The sequence below is a fragment of the Oryzias melastigma genome, linkage group LG6 (genome assembly GCF_002922805.2).
Source record: "Oryzias melastigma strain HK-1 linkage group LG6, ASM292280v2, whole genome shotgun sequence".
Taxonomy (NCBI): domain Eukaryota; kingdom Metazoa; phylum Chordata; class Actinopteri; order Beloniformes; family Adrianichthyidae; genus Oryzias; species Oryzias melastigma.
In genome coordinates this window covers 13,152,743-13,166,337 of record NC_050517.1, presented here as the reverse complement: position 1 = coordinate 13,166,337, position 13,595 = coordinate 13,152,743, and the positions used below count along the sequence as shown (strand labels likewise).

General features: G+C 35.2%; 1 protein-coding gene across 1 annotated transcript in view; it reads right to left on the bottom strand.

Annotated features, from left to right (window-relative positions):
- plxnb2b (plexin b2b) overlaps positions 1-13,595 on the bottom strand; it is a 160,627-nt gene that overhangs the window by 27,249 nt on the left and 119,783 nt on the right. The window contains exons 14-24 of the mRNA XM_024281855.2: positions 12,985-13,163; positions 10,808-10,956; positions 8,655-8,763; positions 7,918-8,054; positions 6,768-6,950; positions 4,975-5,068; positions 2,810-3,007; positions 2,226-2,402; positions 1,929-2,065; positions 1,691-1,791; positions 144-373 (exon numbers count right to left, since the gene is read on the bottom strand). Of these exons, the coding sequence (XP_024137623.1) occupies positions 144-373; positions 1,691-1,791; positions 1,929-2,065; positions 2,226-2,402; positions 2,810-3,007; positions 4,975-5,068; positions 6,768-6,950; positions 7,918-8,054; positions 8,655-8,763; positions 10,808-10,956; positions 12,985-13,163 (1,694 nt within the window). The remainder of the gene's footprint in view (positions 1-143; positions 374-1,690; positions 1,792-1,928; positions 2,066-2,225; positions 2,403-2,809; positions 3,008-4,974; positions 5,069-6,767; positions 6,951-7,917; positions 8,055-8,654; positions 8,764-10,807; positions 10,957-12,984; positions 13,164-13,595) is intronic.

The window sequence follows — 13,595 nt, the reverse complement described above, 5'->3', positions numbered from 1 at the left end:
TGACATAGGATTTAAATATTCAAATGACAATGCAATATCAACATAACTAGAATGTCTACAAGAAAATAATGTTTGGGTAAAATAATCACTGTCATTTAGGATTATCGTTTTAAACAAACCAAAAAAAATGGAGTGATAAGTACATTTATAAGGAAGGTTTTGGAGTTGAGAAGGTTGGAAAACTGGTTCAAGGCCGCCATCACAGTATTTTTCCGAGCCTCTGGGATGTCCAGCTTTCCTGTGATCATGACATCGTTGGCGCCGTCCTTTGAAGGCAGAAAGAAGACCCGGTCTGTGTAGGTTTTGTAGTCCAGGAAGGGGATACCTCCTTCATTCAGATCATTGGTGTGATCTTCCATCTCAATCATCAAGTCTACAAAACAGAAAAGGCAAAATGAGGGGATGTGATCATTTTTTTATTGTTTATGCCTCTATTACGTGATGTTGAAAAAGGCAGAAAATTCAATTTTTAAACATTTTTGTTTACACTATTTTCTGCACTATAAGGCACACTTAACTCTTATGGGGTCCAGATGACCCCAACCTTATATTGATGTGTGACCCCTCCCATGACAAAGGGGGACAGGATTTTATGACAACAGTGAAGATAAAAAATCCTTGAAAAAAAAAAAAAAATCAGTGCGCTGCCTTGTGGGGTCCAGATGACCCCACTTTTAATGTAAACATGCCTAGGGTAGCACAAGGGTTAAAAGTCCTCATTTAAAAAAAAAAAAAACAACTCAACAGTGCACCTAATAATTAGGAGCTCCTTGTAAAAGAATAAATACTGGACTAATGTTGAAGACATTTTTGAGATGTACATGGCGCTAGCTGTCTGATTTTTTGTAGGAGTTGCACAGAAGTTTGAATGCTAATGCGGCTAGCATGTAGCGGTGTTGGACTGTGTTTTTTTTATGCGTTACTAACAAAGTTGGGAGTTGGCATAGTCCCAGTTACGTTTTTTTTGATTGTATCTGTCTTTTTTTTTTTTTACGTGTTGCAAACAATGTTGGCCGTTACACGTATAGTAAATATGCTAACACGGCTAACATGTAGCAGAGTCAAACTGTGTTTTTTTAGATGCTACTAACAAGTTTGGGAGTTAGCATAGCTACAGCAATGTTTGTTTTTGCGATATCAGTTTGTTTCCTTACGTATGCTAACACAGTTGGGAGTTACAGGTATTAAGAATATGCTAACCTGGCTAATTCTGCTGATGTGGCTAACGTGTAGTGTGTTACAAACAATTCTATAGAATTACGTTGAACGCAGTAACTTTATTAGAGTCTGACTGACTGAATGACTTATCTCTGACTCTTTTTTTCTCTCTTAATGCGCCTTCAGAGCACCTTATGTATGATATAATTTTAAAAAAATTCGAATTTGAATGTTCTAATTGGATTAATCTGGATTAATTAATCTGTTACTATTGTTATATATATATATATATATATATATATATATAATAGTATTATTATATTATACAATTATATTATTATTATCATTGTTATACTGTTATTGTTGTTATTAAAATTAATTAATCTGGATTAATCCAGCGGGCCCAATAGTCCGGAAAATACAGTAATACTACATGTACTACTTTAATTCTGATTAACACATCAAAACATCATCGTGAGCAATTTTAGGGGCATCTGAAATTAAGGTTTTTTTGCTGCTGGACTATCAGTACCAGTGAATTCCTTCTTGCAGCGATCTCGAACACTCTCCTCCAGATTCTCCAGCTGGTGTTTCACCTTCTCATACTCCCTCTCTGCTTGTTGACTCTTTCTCCTGAACAGATGAGTAAAACAAGCATTTCATCTCCACAGTATAAGCAGTTTTTATAAGGCGTACCATAAACAAGCCCTGTTTTTTTATTTATTTATTTTTTTTAAAAGAAAATATAGACCCAATTAAGCTTAAATTACCTGTAGCAGTACACAGATATAGTGATGATGAGCAGCATGGGTACGATGACTGCAGGAACGATGATGTAGAGAGACAAATCATTCTTTCTCTCGTATTGAACTGAGCCGGCCTTAAATTCCGCTTTCCCAAACTTGATCTGGAAAAAAATAAACAAATAAAAAGAGAAAAATGAGTCATGATAGTCAAATATTTGCTTAAGCAATTCTAACAGCTCGAGATTGAACAGAGCTAAGGATAAAATGGAAATTAAAACATCTTTCAGCTGCTTTATTTCAATAATCACTGGATCCTCTGACCCGTATGTCCAGCTTTTTGTTGGTAGATGTCTCATTCCACGTGGGAAAACTCTGAGACTCTTTGTAAGGTGGAACCAGCAACAGGCTGTCGTCTCGAAGCACGCTGACGTCATACTGAACATCTCCCACGAAGGCTTGAGTCTCTTTAACCGTCATGGCTTTTGAGAATCCTCGACCCTGGAAGGAGAGAGAAACCAACATGTTTAGAGGGTTTTGATTTAAAAACTTAAGCAAAATTATAAACTACACATAAACAGAACTTGTGCTATCAAAAATCAATTTTCTATTCTTTAACTTTTCATCTTGTGTATGTATCCAGTTATTACTACATTTGCATTTACTATAAAATACTCTTTTTTCCGAGCAATTGCAATGTGATGAAATTAGCTCCTTGTAGCTAAAATGACATTTTAAATTGCAAATTTCATAAATACCTATAATCATCAGTGATTATCTAAATAACTAGGTAAAGGGAGAATGAACTAAAACTAATTTTCATCAATGTTCAGATGAATAAATAGTTTAGTTTGTTTGTTGTAACAAACACAGCTTCAGGTTATTATTGGTGTCTGTTCTGCCCTCACGTTGATGACGATCAGGCTGGTCTTGGGAATGATCATCTTGGTCAGGTCGTTGAAGGTGGGGTTGGAATAATAGTCGAAAGGCTTCAGCTCCTTCACAAAGTTGTCCAGATGAATGAAGGCCTTCAGGTGCTGCTTCAGGGAGCCCTTTATCTCTGGAGAGCTGAACTTGATCAATGTGTCGTTCTTCTCTTCCGCAAGCTAGAATCATAGAGACAATATTTAAAGGGTACATTTAAAAATACATCAAAGTACTAATACAGCACAAGAGTAAAAATGTTGACGATGTCTAAAAGAAGAAATTAACAATTTTACATTGATTTTTATAAATAAAAGAGGAAATTAAAAATGTATTATTTTTTTTACATTTTTTTATAAAATATTTCCACATTTCCATTATTTTCTTTAAAAAATACTAAATATTTTAATGATTTTTTGACATATTTTTTCATTAAAAAGAAATGAAAATGCTAATGTTTTTATACACATTTTTTCATAGAAGTTAAAAATGTCATGATTTTTTACACAATGTTTTTTAATAAAAGAAGAAAAAAAATAACCCTTTTTTTTTGTCTTTACAAACGTTTCATTAAAGAAGCAATCTAAATTTGTATTTTTTTTTTGCAAATTTTTTCATTAAAGGGTAAATTACATTTTTTTATCATTTTACACATTTTTCATAAAATAAGAAATTACAGTTTTAATAATTGTTTACACATTAAAAAAAGTAATTTACATTTCACTGATTTTTTTTTTACATTTTTTTTTCATAAAAGAAGAAGATAGAATTTGAATAATTTTTTAAACATGTTTTTGTAAAAAAGCAGAAATGAAATGTTAATAATTTTTAACACACTTTTTCAGAGAAAGTCATCAAAAATCTAAGGATTTTTTACGCATTTTTTTATAAAAGAAGTAATAAAAATTTAAATGTTTGTTTTTTAACACATTTTTTCAAAAAGAATAAATTATAATTGTAGTATTTTTTTTACACATTGTTTTCATGTTTTAGTTTATTGAAAACTTTACAAAGAGTCAAAATTACAATGAATTAAAAAAAAGAACTTGAACAAATTAGAGGTCATCTCATAAAAGTCCCATAACTCTGCGTATCCTGTAAAATCTGTAAATGTGGTTTCTTTTGGATGTGCAAAATTGTAGCACTCTTTAATCCACCCTGTTGAGCAACTAAAAAATAGCTTTACATAAAGACAAAATGAGAATAGACTGTTTTCAAGCAGATTATTCCTTAGATTTAATTGTACAGTTATAATTGACGTAAAAAAAAAATCAAGCTATAATTGCCATATATATAGTTATAAAGTTGTCTATCAAAATTGGGAAGAACAGTATCATTATCTACTTACATAGCATTTATTGATTATTATTTATTGATTTTAGTTTTCATTAACCCATAAGAACCCTTTCTCCCATAAAAAATAGAATTATGAGGGATTTATCACATAATTTATCTTTCTGATGTCACCATGGGTTAAATTTGCTAAATTTGGGTTATAAAAAAACATATATTTAGCTGTTATTTCAATTGCAAAAGTTAGTCTGAGTAACTTTTAAGCTTAAAAATGTGGTGCAGAAATCTTGTTTCAAACTTTTAAGCTCCCTGAGGTCCAGAAGAAACCTTTACAAGCCACTAACCAACAAACAAATGTGTTTTTACCACATGACAGAAGTCATAATTAGGCGCCATGTTTGGGTCTTACTCAGTGACTGAAATAAAGAACAGCTTATTTTAATGGGTAGCCAAGCCCTTTGAGATAACACTTCCCATCCACCGTTAGAGTGTGGCAGCCAAAAATATTTGAAAATCTCTCCTGTCCCTAGGTAGCAAGACCAAGGGATTTATTCACAGAATAAAGCGGTGAAGAGTGACACAGTCACATAATCTTCTGCAACCTCAGTGCTTGTTATTAAATGTGAGTCTTTAAATGAAATGAACAAAATAATTAAAGCCTTATACTGCCCATTACACAGGAGGGCCAGCATTAACAGGAGAAGTCTCCTGCCAAAGCCAGTCCAAGATGATTAAGCTGTTCTAAAAATACTTTATTTAGTGACTTCTGAACAATGGCAACACTATTTTTAAGCTTTTAAGGGGTTTTGAGATGAATTATTCCTGGCACATAACAATTAAAAAAAGGAAAGAATACCTCAAGGTGTGATGAATCGTCTCCCTGAACCCTTAGGCGAGCGGTCTGGATTGGATCAAAGCCGGACCCGGTCACCACGATGGTCCTCCCTCCACTAAATAACACAGTACATGGAATTAACTCACGCTGGACCATGGCTTTGCTGGTAATACAAAGATAAATGCTTGTTAATTAAAAAAAAACAAAAAAACAAAAATGGAAGGGTTGAAGAGACAGAATACTTAATTAAATGTCAAGTACTTTTATCCTAAGGAGAGGAAGCACTCTCAAGGCAAGTTCTGTCTCCACTTGTTTTTTTTTGTTGTTGGTCAAATTAAGTGAATTTCTTGCAACACTGATTTGTTTTTTGAGGGGACTCTTGTAGGAAAAAGCATTTTCTGACGTATTAGCATAGTATAGATTAAACAGAAAACTAATACTTCTTTATTTCATCTTTCCAAAGGATCATCTGGAGTAGGAAGTTTTTTTTAAATGGGCAGAAAAGTATATATTTTTGGGTTTTGGATTGAAAAACAAGATGAAAAATGGAGAACAGCAAAAATCTCAAATCAAAATTAGCAATATCAAACAAAGTTTTATTAAAAAAAAAAAATATATATATATATATATATATATATATATATATTATTTCGAAAAATTAGATTCAGAAAAGATATAGCTGACATATATGACAATTTAATTTTATTAGCATTCTGAAAATAACATACAAAAAATCCATAAAAATCTGTTTTAAAAAGTTGCCTTTTTTATTGTAATTGCATATTTCATGTTCTGGTCCTTGACTGATTTCTGCCACTGCTTGTGGGGGCTAGATCAGGTTACTTCAGTCAAAGAACACCTGAAGGCAGATTTCTCTGTTGCATCATAAAAACTAGAACCATCATTAATTGCTTAGAATGTTCACATTGACTCTGTTTTGTCTGTGTCTGGCATCTCTCTCACCTCAACACAGCGGCAAAAAGCTGAAAACAGGTCTAAGTTGCAAAATAAAACGTTTTGTGTACTTTCAAAATAAACATTATAAAAAATATATATATATATATATATTTAAAGTTACCATACCATGAAAAATCCACTTTTTGATGGTATTATAAGTGTAATATACTGTTCATTCTTCACTTTAAACAACCCTAAAGGCGGTATTTTGATCCGTTCCCGCATTTCTGAGTAATCCTTTAAAAACCTGTGCTCTCAACAGCAGCCCCTCCCATACCCACGAAAACGAGCGGGTCCTCACGTGCTGATGTCACAAGGTGAGAACCGCCCACTCCAGGGAGAGTCTGCTCCGCCCCCAGGCTAACGCAAACACTTTCTCTGCAAAGCTAGCAGTTCGAGCTATGTGGTTATAGCTTACTTCAAAAACTGAAGAAAATCATAGTATGGCCCCTTTGAAGTACACAATACTGCACATTAACATCACAAAAAACACCGGCGTCAATTTTCCCACCGATGAAGAAAGTTTAATTTTGGTAGTACAACAACCTAAAATCATTTATGGCACAAAACATGCCTTCTTATAAGGTCTTTGTGAGGAAAGAGAGGGCATGGAGCCTGATTGCTTAAGTTTTGGATAAGCGGAAAGAGCGAAACTCGACAGGGGGTTGGGCAGGACAAACCACCCCGCCAGGAGCCGGGGGGAGGGGGGACAGATCTCTGTAAATTGACTGATTTAACAGAGATGACCCACAGTGTAAATTCAGGGTGACTCCTAATCAGCAGCGGGAAAACAGGCAGAGCTGTAGATGTTAAGGACCATAGTTGGCCAGCTTTGGAGTAGCTTGTGTATCACTAACCAGACGAAACTTGATTTAGGGTTGTGATCCATCACGGTTGGGTTCTCCAAAAACTTAAAGGCTCTCGGAATGGTTCTTGTGGTGCTTTTCCCATACTTCAAAGTGACGGGAAGATCTTCAGAGGGAACCTTTTCTCCTTTGTACTCTCCTGTTCTGCAGATGATCTTTTCTCCAAAATGTTCCCTATTGATGCAAGAAAAACAAAGTTTAGAACCAAACAGGGTTAAAGGAACCATTTTGTGTTTTTAAGACGTTCTTGTTGTGAGATTTTGTTAACAGATGTTTGACGAGATGGGGGGATGGGCTTACTCCAGTCCAACAGTACATGGAGAGAACTGGACTGATCATCCCCTCCCCGCTGGTCACATCATCGATGACGCTCAAACACAAAATCTTTAACATATGAGCCGCTTTTCTCCTTCAGAATCAACTGGAATTACGTTGATCGTGTTAACAGTTGAAAAGTTACAGTAAATCAAAGCTCAAGTTTTAAATGGTTAACATGTCCTTGCTAAATATATATTTTTTCGTGATATATTTTCTATAAACTGGCCAATCAGATGCCTCAATAAGAGCATGTAGTTCCCGTGCTTTGAACGTCAAGCGTTTACCAACATTGTCTGGTCTCAAAATGGCGACTGAATTGACTTAATTTTGTTGGAACCAGAGGAAACATCTCTTGTTTTGTCCATGTCTATTTATGTCAATGATCCCACAACTCAAGGTGAGTTTCTTCTGCAGAAACTATGCCACATTTTTATTTTGACTAAAAATGATATAATTATTATTTTAAAAATACACTGAAAATTATTTTAAAATAGCTTAAAATATGATCAAAGTGGGTCTTTAAATCTCAATTTAGCTGATTGTGATTCTTAATTTTTTGTTGGCTATAACTGAAATGTATCCACAGTATCATCAGTAACTTATAATGAGCACATCCTTTTTGCTCCTCCATCAAAAGTAAAGGTCAATTACTTTATACAATGGGAATGCAAGAAAAGACAATCAATTTACAGGCTTCAAAGTACGCAAAATTCAAAATTTGCATTGAATAACAAGTAGCTATTTCAACAGAGCAGACTTAATTGAAACAGAATAGGCTTTTGGCTTGAATACCAATCAGCTTAAAAAAAAAAAAAATCCTTACACAGGGCAGTCCACTCCTCCGACGGTAACCTGGACATCCACCTTACTGCCAGTCTCAAGGAATTTTCCAGAAATTGTAATGAGCGTTCCTCCTGCTTTGGGACCTCTAGAGGGCTTCACCGCATTAGGAACCGGGTCCTAATAAAAAGGGAGGTTGGGGTTACTACACTCCACGCACATAGCAGCTCTCTGTCATCAACAGGAACATTTCTGTGCACACTTTTTAATCTACTCCCACTCGCTTCATCAGAAATCCCTGACACGCAAACCCATACAAGCTCCACATGAGCTTGAATTTGCTGAGCAAACAAGTTGGTGGAGCACTTCCTAGTGGGGAAGTTTTAACATAGCCAGTTAAATAGACATGCACAGGAATGATGAACAGCAGAAAAAAAAGACAGAGAAATGCTGAATGTCAACTGGGTAAAGATGAATGAACTCATTCTCTGGCTCCACGTGCAGCTTTTGGCTGTGCGACGTCCTTCCAGGTATTATGCTCACCAACACACAAGCGTGTTGTTTTTGAACAGGCGCCTTACATGCCATGTGCCTAGTATAGCTTGATAAGCGTTTCTGTGCAGCCAGGAAATTGAAAATATAATAGACTCCATAAACAATGACAATCTCAACTGAAGCGGATGATTCCCCCCCCGCTTGCGATAGGGGAGAGTTGGGGTTTAAACCTATATTGTAAACATGCACAGTTGAACAGATTAAATGCATGAAAAGTGTACCCACCCTGTAGGTGAAGTTGAAGCTCGACATTCCTCTTTTCCTGTCGTTGACCTCCACCTCGACCTTACCCTCTTTGGGGGAGGTTCGTTTAGGTCCGATCTCGCAAACGACGCTGCAAAAAAACATAAAAAATAATTCATGGCAGGACTTCTAGCAACACCTATTTTGATGACAACTAATAACAGTTTTTATTTTATAAGCTATAGACAGTCATAGTCTGACATTCAGGTTCTAAGCAACTAAGACTTAAGGAATGTCCTTTTTTCCAGGGTTTCTACAAGTTTAAATTTAAAGCTTTTAAGATATTTTTAAGGCCACACATGTCAAAAATTAGGACCAATTTATCTGTCTATTTCCCTTTTCATACATTATTTCCAATTATATTAATAAATTCCTATTTTATGATGAAAACTGTAGCTACTTATCTTGTTTGTGTTCTGTGCCATGATGCTTTAGAGCTTTTTTTTTTCCAAATCAGAGTGGGAATTCAACTTAGTGCTGCTTTTTATTTATGTCATTTGATCAAAATAATGGTTACTCCATAAAAACTGTCCTACACAACTCAGAGGGAAATTTCTACAGAGCTACTGGCAATAAGCAGAAAATATGTCTTAAAAAAAACGACACAGGTTGCATAATTATAATTAAAAGACCACTTTTAGAGACCATGATTTTAACAATGGAAAAAATATAGCTGTAGTGAGACTTTCAGCAATGCAAAAATAACAAAAGCAATATTTTTTAATAGCGCCTCAGCTAAAAGAACTAATGTTTCAACATCACCGTAAATGACAATATTAAAACTGCTTTAAACAAATATTTTTGATCTTTTCATTTGTAATTACCTTCAATTCAAATTGATCCTGATATTGCTGTAATAAACTGAACACTCTCCTCATTATGAATCTTCTTCAACGATTTTTGAGACAAACTGATCTTGCTTCAAATAGGATGAAGGGAAAAAACAAATTTTATTCTGATTTTTTTTTTACATATCATGGGTCAAAAAAAGGCTAATTCAGCTATTACGATCTTCAACACCACACTTGCTTTTTTTACTGATGATCTCCATGTTATTGCTGCAGCTTAATGGAAATTTCAATGGAAAATAGGATACAAACAAAAGGGCTTTAAGTCTCCCTTCAAAGGAGCCAAACAGCAACAGCAATTTGACTATGAATTGCAACTAAATGCCAGAGCTAAGACATGTTTGCGGCAAAAGTGGATGATTTAAGAGTAAAACTCCTCCATCTGTTCACATAAATCCTAGTTTATGCCTCATCATGCAGATGGCGGGCCAAGATTCTGTTGTAAATGTGGCTCCATCCTGCCAGGTGTCAACGGTTCTGTCTAGTGGCTATTTTCCCTTTTATAGGCCATTTATTTGAAATAAACACTTTATAAAAACAGCTGTGGCTGAAGTGAATTTGGAAAACTTAAAATATGACCTTTTTTTGTTGCCTCAGTCAGTACAGCATCTATGAAACTGAAGGAATGCGAGTCTTCAACACAAAAAAGAATATTTTATGCAGTAAACAAAAGCACATTATGCTTTAATTTATTTTTAAAATGCATTCATAAAACAAAATATAAATCTTTATGGGCCTTAAAATTATGTAGAAACAACCTAAATTGCGGAAAAAAAACAAATAAAAAACTATCATGTCACTATTATTAAAACAATTAGGCCAAAATAAAAGTACAATGTTTGGAAATAAGAAAGCTGATTTTATTTATTTGAGAAATTACAATGTTATTGTTCTGAAACTACTAATTAAAAAGTTCACATTTATTTATTTATATTTTGGCATTTTACTTATTTTTAAAGGAAAATGCCACAGAAGTGGGAAAGTGATCAATGTTTTTAATTTGTGATTGCCTTTTTTTCATTTAAGAATAAATATTAGTTGTCTTTTCAAAATTTAAGCATAATTATGTAAGATATTAAAACATGGGATATAGGAATATTTTTATTTCATTGGAAGAAGTTCTCCTCCTTGAAAACTAACATATTTTCTTATACTTCCCAGTATTTGATCTACTTTTAGGTGCATATTCTGGCCATGACAGCCAAAATATTGATAGTATAAAGTCACTTACAGCCAGTAAACACAGACAGAGATTCATGAAACAAACAACCACACCACACAACTTACCTTTTGGATACAGAGTACTTCTCCTTCTGATGAATACACGGTTCTCCGGCTACTATGATGCTTTTAATGTCTTCCTTATGAATGCCAAGGTTTGAGCCAAAGATGGTGATGGAGATGCCCCCACTTAAAGGACCGTACAATGGTTTGACCTGGGTAAAGAAACACAGCATGTAAGGAACGGTGTGCGTTTTTAGATATGAATGCAGAGAAAAGCATGGCAAAAAAGGCCTGCCTGACTTTTTTTTTTTTCTGCGTTTTCAACTATCTCGTTATCACGAGAAGACATTATCTCGTTTCCCGTGGTGCGTTCACTGAGCTCCGGACATTGGCGGACCCAAACAGCCCAACTTGTTCCGCTCTAATATACCTTTGTCATTTTTCTACAATCCACAGCAAAACAAAGCAGTTTGTCAGAGAAAATGTGGAACACAATGAAATGAATCAATAATAAATTGATAGGTTATTCTGGTGTTCGACAGGCAGAGACGCTTATTGACCCAGGGTTCTGTCGGTTCTTTCCCTAAAACCCCCGACAACAGGTTGAATGACAGAACCCTGGCAGTGGAGCATTTCTGCCTGGTGCGTTCACTGAGGTCCTCACATCTGCAACAAAACAAAGAGAAAATGTCGAACACCAGAAGAACTGATCCATTTATAATTGATCAATTTAATAGTGTCAACATTTTTTTCTCGCTTTGCTGTGGATTGTATAAAATTGACAAAAGTATTGTAGTAACTGGGCCGAGTGGTTGTTTGAGTCGGCTAATGTCCGGAGATCATTAAACGCATCACACAGAGACGCTAGTCAGCCCAGTGTTTTGTCGTCTGGGGTTTAAGTGAAGTAAAGGGAGGAAGTTGATGCTTGAGAAACTCCACCAATAAATAAAAAAATAGACGAAAAATCAGCTTTCGTGTAGCGTTTTCTTCTGTTATTTTTTGTTGTTAACCACAAAATAAAGAAACTTAAAACACTTAAAGTCTCTGAGTCTCAGTGTGGGAAAGTGAGAGAGGGACGCTACATTATACTCTCCATTATCTCGTTATCATGAGAAAATTAATTTAATTTTCTCGTGATAATGAGATCCACAATCTCGTTATCACGATAAGATAAAAAAAAGTAGCGCAGGCCGTTTTCAGCTTCTGTAGTTTGACAAAGCTTTAAAGGCATTTTGATTGGATGAATCAGTACTGTAACTCATTTCTGCTTTTGTATACGCCAGGGTCGGCAACCCTCAACATTTAAAGAGCCAATCAGGTCGATTCTCATCAACTACAACTCAGCGGGAGCTACAAAGTAATTAAAAAAGACTATTATTAGAGATTATTTTATAGTTTTTGGTGGAAATTCATAAACCTACATACGCAGAAACAATTCAGTGCTTATTAGTGACTCTTATAGTGTTTTTCAGACCATACAGCACAATTAAAACTCTTGAAACACTTCGCTTTATTATAATCCGGTGTGTGAATCCTGGTTGTTCATGACCTGGCGTTTGGTGGTACAGGGCGCTCTGTTGAAATGTTTTAGTACGACTATGAAGCTGTAATGCTTGATGGATTGTTGGAGCATTGTGTCAGAACCCTGGTGGAGTGATATGTGCTATTCTTCAAACCAAAAGTTGCTTTGATTAATGTGCCTCTAGGTCAGAAAAATATGCTACTTTTTAAAATGAAAAAAGTTTCAATTTTCTTCAACCAGAGAGCCCCAATGGAGGAGTCAAAGAGCCGCATGTTGCAGACCTCTGATATAAACACTGTATTCAACATTTCACACTACAGTTGTATTTAGTTTGCTTTCTTTTTTTTGTATTTATCTGCCTGTGTATCTATTTAGTTTCCAATCATTTGGTTTGGCTAAAAAGATGCAAACACAAATACCGGTTATGTTTGTTTTTGTTTTGTCAATGACAAAAAGGCCATAACAATTGAGCAAGCAAACAAACTATTGATCCAGTCTAGACAAGAACGGGAAACGCTGCAGCACGCTCTCAAGGAGAATCCCAAATCTTCTGTCAACACCGGGACAAAACAGAAAACCTCCAAGAAATCATCCGTTCAGGTAATGATCCAATCAGCAAAGGTCAATACCTTTTCACCGTTCATGGCAAGTATCCGGTTTTTCTGTTTCCATTTTAAAAGTAAACATGAGGTGATGACAGCTTGTTAGCGCGACTCACGTCTGTGATCTCGGGGTTGGGGCACTGGACGTTCTGCAGGTCCTCGTCCTGGTGGGCGCTGCAGAGCTTCTCGAACACGCACTTGTTCTGCTTGCTGCACCACACACACTTGTATTTGGAGTCGGCGTACTTGCAGAGGCTGCAGTCCTCTCTCCCATTGGCACAGTTGTACAGCGTAACTGATGGGCAGAAAAACAGGAAAATCACCCTGTTAATTCCTGATCAATTAAATGAGAATAAAGTAAAAGTAAAAACATAAAATTATAGTTTAAGGCATGTGTGTCAAAGTCAAGGCCCAGGAGCCGGATTCGGCCCTCTGGGTAATTATTTCCGCCCCTCCTGATCGTTTTATTTTATTGTTATTAATGCCCCAGTGTTATCTTGCGCTTATTTCTGACTTGTATAGTTTTAAGAAAATATGTTTTTATGGAGAGTAAAATATTGAAAATTATATAATGTTTTAAGTTGATTTATTCTGGAATAATATTCCTAATTTTTTTATTATTTATGATTATGTTAAACATTCACAATTTTAAAGTTTTAAAAATTGGCATTCTGGTAGTTGTTTGGACTATTTTGCATTTACATTAATTTTTTTTAGGCTATTATGA